Source organism: Myotis brandtii, unplaced genomic scaffold (assembly GCF_000412655.1).
Source record: "Myotis brandtii unplaced genomic scaffold, ASM41265v1 scaffold1572, whole genome shotgun sequence".
Classification (NCBI taxonomy): domain Eukaryota; kingdom Metazoa; phylum Chordata; class Mammalia; order Chiroptera; family Vespertilionidae; genus Myotis; species Myotis brandtii.
In genome coordinates, this window is record NW_005355718.1 from 1499 (window position 1) to 6211 (window position 4713).

The 4713-nt window shown below is 52.8% G+C and overlaps 1 protein-coding gene across 1 annotated transcript in view; it reads right to left on the reverse strand.

Moving 5' to 3' along the window:
- Nucleotides 1-4713, reverse strand: part of LOC102257273 (ornithine decarboxylase) — an 8387-nt gene that overhangs the window by 1357 nt on the left and 2317 nt on the right. Inside the window, exons 4-6 of the mRNA XM_005862012.2 lie at nucleotides 4424-4558; nucleotides 2726-2891; nucleotides 1976-2142 (exon numbers count right to left, since the gene is read on the reverse strand). Coding sequence (XP_005862074.2) covers nucleotides 1976-2142; nucleotides 2726-2891; nucleotides 4424-4558 — 468 coding nt within the window. The remainder of the gene's footprint in view (nucleotides 1-1975; nucleotides 2143-2725; nucleotides 2892-4423; nucleotides 4559-4713) is intronic.

The following is a 4713-nucleotide window of genomic DNA, read 5'->3' on the forward strand; positions in this document are numbered from 1 at the left end:
GCACCTCATCAGAGTGCTGCGGCTGCTACTGCCACTAACAATGATTGTACAAGTAACCCAGGCATTGTTCCAACCTGTCTGCACATATTAAATCATTTCATCCTCCTAACAACACTCTGAGTAGGAACAATAATCACTACTGTACATTTGAGGAAACTAAGTCTTGCCAGAAGTTACACAGGAGAAGGTGGCAGGGCTGAGATTAGTGCCCCTGTCAGTGCCCGGCTCTCACAGTCAGAGAGCAGCGTAATTGTCACCTCCTTCCCTCTAAATACTCTGCCTCTGTTGATGCCTCACTGAGCACATGGCGACTTCTCCCCAGCTCCGACACACTCTGATGTACATCGAGCTGATGCTCACCTACAGCCACAGACCCTAGGACATGAACTACTGCCAACCAGTTTCTGAAGAACCACTGCTAGTCCGACTTTAGACATTGATTTCCTTAATCTTTCCAACTGGTTTCTGTGGGCACTGGGGCCATTCCATACCCTTTGAGCATTTAGATGCCCAGATCTTTCTGATTATTGGTTTCCTCTCCCTGGGACCCTCACCACCACCACCACCACCATCTTCTCCTGGTGTGAATCACTCCTGTCCCCGCTCTCTCTTAGCTGCCAGCACTGATCTAGCCTCCTGCGCCCACAGCCCCACTTGTCCCTAAGCCAGTTGGTCATGGGTTAGTCATGGCAGCCCTGAGGCTGGGCGCTCCGCTCAGCTGGCATATCTGCAAACACAAGGGCAGCAGCCTCTCGGTCGGACAGACCTGGCGCCGCTGTGCACGAGCTGGCTGTGCAGCCTCAGACAGTCACTTCCTCTCTCTGAGCCTCCAGATCTCTGCCTGCAAAATGGGAATGGCCCCAAACTGCCTCACAGGAGGGCTGAGCAGAAATGAGGTAAAACAGTAATTGCTCACATAATAGATCCTTAACCACTGGCAGCTCATGCTATTGTGAAGACAACAATGGTAAGCCATAATATGCATAACTCGGGCTTTTGTTAAATGATGGCTGAAATCATATGCTCCAAATCACAACATTCTCTAATGAGACACTTTGTGAGGAAATGAAATCAGTGGACCCCCTTGCCTTCAGGGTTACAAAGGTGTGGGTAGGGCATTTGTCCAAAGGATAAGAAAAAAGATTAAAATGACTTAGAGCCCGCTGTCATGGCTCAGTGGCTGAGCATGAACCTATGACCAGGAGGTCATGGTTCGATTCCAGGTCAGGGAACCCTGCCTGAGTTGAGGGCTCCATCACCAGTGTGGAATGTGCAGGGGTCAGCCAGTCAGGGATTCTCCCTCATCATTGATGTTTCTGTCTCTCTCTCCCTCTCTGAAATCAATAAAAATATATTTGAAAAATAAAATAGAAATTATTTAGAAATATTTATATGATGGTTATAACATTTCAAAGTAAAGGGCACTAACCCAGAAGGTGAGTCTCTTCTAGCTCAACATGCACTTTTCTACTTAGCTCACTTTGTGTGGACAGCAACCCCACCCAACTCTGTCCCCCAAATAACAAACAATCAATAACTCTCCTGAGATGGTTGACCTCGATATCATTTACTGTTACCCTACAAATGTCACCCTTAACCTCCCGGCCATGGTACCGACAATATTTCCTCATATGTTTGTTGCAGAAATATTATTTACTCACTAGAACTTGGGTTCTAAAACTCCCCACGCCTGTTAGAAAATGCTTGCTTGGTAACAGTAAGGTGCATACCAGCAGGGGAGGCTGTGGCCCATGAGCTGTGCTCTCAGACTTCCCCTCCAGACACAGGAAGAATAAAGACCCTCAATGCCTCCCTCCAGGCTCTCTGAGAACAACACAGTAACGTTACTAACAGGCTCTATCCTGTAGCTAAATCAAAGCATGTTTCCCCCGAATGAGGAAGCCAGGGTGGAACTCAGACCCTCTGTCCCTCCTGCCCCCAAGGCCTGGGGACCCCTGGACAGAGCGCTCCCTGCCCAGTCCGGGCCCACCCACCAGGCTGCAGCACAGCCTTCTTGGCGATGATGTTGACAGCGGCCACGCAGACAGGTGCCGCGTAGAAGCGGCCTGGCTCCGCTATGACTTCAATGCCGGTCCCCTCGGGGAAGTCCTGGGCCAGGGCAGCATTGATCACTCTCGCCATCTGTGGGGACAGACCCGAGCCCTGTGAGGCCAGTCCCTGTGCGGGGTCTTTCCCTGCGTCTTCTCTCTTCATTCCCCTGACAGCTCTGTGGGAAGGTGTCAGCATCCCCTGTGAAGGGGAGGAAATAGGTAAAGACTGTGACCCAGAGGGGAGAAGTGCCCGAGGGCACAAGCCTAGTGACCAGGCTGTAGCACCATGAGATCTGACTTGGAAACATTGAAATCAATAGGTGATCAGCAAAGGAAAACTGTCCCCTGGGTGTGGGGGATACAGTAAGGAAACCTCTATCTGACTGTAGCCTTACCAGGGGTAGTAACCAACACGTCTATAGAAGGTACAGAACCACATAGGCCCATGCAAACACACACACACACACACACACACACACACACACACACACACACACACATGTGTAAATGCACAGAGGCCACACATGTAGAGTCTGAGACCTCTCAACCAACACAAAGCCCAGCTACATGCAGGCACAGGACTGAGTTTCAAAAGCTCCCTGTACACAAACACACACTCTGTGCAATAAACCCAGGCTGGGGCCCCCAGACGCCCTCTCCTCCTCCTGTCTTACCTCCTCAAACTCCGGCTCAGAGCCCTCAACTCCGGGGAAGCCCCCTCCAATGTCCAGGATGCTCATGTCATGCCCGACCCCACGGCCCATCTCGAACACCCGCCGGCTGTCAGCGATGGCCTGTGCGAAGCTGTGGGGATTCTGGCAGCCCGAGCCCACGTGGAAGCTGAGCACAGGTGCGGTGACAGGTGCAGAAACACACGAGGAAACGCAAGGGTCAGCAGGAGGAGGTACACATTCAGAAACAGCCACACAGGCACAATGTGAACCAGCGTGGACACAGACACGGGGACACATGCGACTACATGGAGCTCGTGGGCACCCACAGGAAGCACAGCCTTGGCTGTGCACATGGGGACCCCAGAGACACACACCACATGACACTCTGTGAGTTGGGGCTCTCGTGGTTATTGGGCAGTCACCTCTCTTAGCTACCCCTCGCAAAGCCTCGCGGCAGTGACTCCTCTACTTTTCCTCCTTGGAATGCATGTGATCCGAACCCCAAATCTCAAACCATCCGCCAGGGGGTGCAGAGGACCCATTCAGGGGCAGGTGGGGTGAGGTGAGGGAGGACGCTCCTCAGGTACAACATTCAAGGGGGCACCAAAGCTCTGAGCAATCAACATAGTAACCTTCATGCACTATCCTATATAAGAAAGAGGTAATATGAAAATTGACTATCACACCCTCGCACAAGATGGCCCCCCCCATGTGGTCACAAGATGGCCACCACAAGAGGCCGGCAGGGGAGGGCAGTTGTGGTTGATCAGGCCGGCAGGGGAGGGCAGTTGTGGGTGATCAGTCTGGCAGGGGAGTGCAGTTGGGGAGACCGGGCCAGCAGGGGAGGGCAGTTGGGGGCGACCAGGTCAGCAGGGAAGAGCAATTGGGGGCAACCACACTGGCAGGGGAGTGTAGATGGGGGACACCGGGCTGGCAGGGGAGGGCAGTTGGGGGCGATTGGGCCAGCAGGGGAGTAGTTAGGCATCAATCAGGCAGGCTGGCGAGCGGTTGGGAGCCAGAAGTTACGGATTGTGAGAGGGATGTCTGACTGCCAGTTTAGGCCTGATCCCACAGGCAGTCAGACATCCCCCGAGGGGTCCCAGATTGGAGAGGGTGCAGATTGTGCTGAGGGACACACCCGCTACTGCACAAATTTTGTGCACCGGGACTCTCGTCTGTATATATTATAGAGAGAGGAAGAGCGAGTGAGAGAGAGAGAGAGAGAGAGAGAGACCTCAATTGGTTGCCTCCTATACACACCCCATCAAGAGATCAAACCTGCTGATGCAAAATATCCATAATGAATAAAATACAAAAACTTTAAAGACAAGATTAGTTAACAGTAATTGGACCCATAGGAAAAAGAAATATCAGCAATGCCAATCCTGTATTGATTTAAAATTTCATATTCTCTCATCATGGATTTTTTCTGCATAATTTTTTAAATACTGTATTAAACATTATTTATTTTCAGTACAAAGTTTTCGGCATCCCGTTAAATTTTACACCCAAGGCCAGTGCCTTGCCTGCCCCACCCTCCCAGCAGCTGACACCCACCTCCTCTTCTGAGGACCACAGGGAGCCACCAGAGGCCCAGAGGGGCCACGCTGACCCGAGGGCACCCAGGGAGTCAGAGGCTGTAGACAGGCGTGGGGACCAGGAGCCCTGCCTCGCAGGAGGGAGAGTCCGTGCTCTTACCTGGCTCCCACCACAGCCAGGCCTAGGTCTCGGGCGGACTTGAGCAAGTGTCCACACAGCTCCAGGCTGGCCCCAAACTTGGCGCTCATGGGGATGAGGCTCTGGCTGTCCTCGGTCCACAGTCGAAGGACCAGCCTGGGAGGGGGTGTGAGGGTGACAGGCATTCTTAGACACATGAACCCCAGGCCTGAATGCTTTTCTGCCCCCACCCAAACTCCCTCCAGCCTCCCTCCACCTCTGCCTTGGTCCTCTGGACTGTCCAGCCATGGAGGTCCAGGGAGGGAACACAC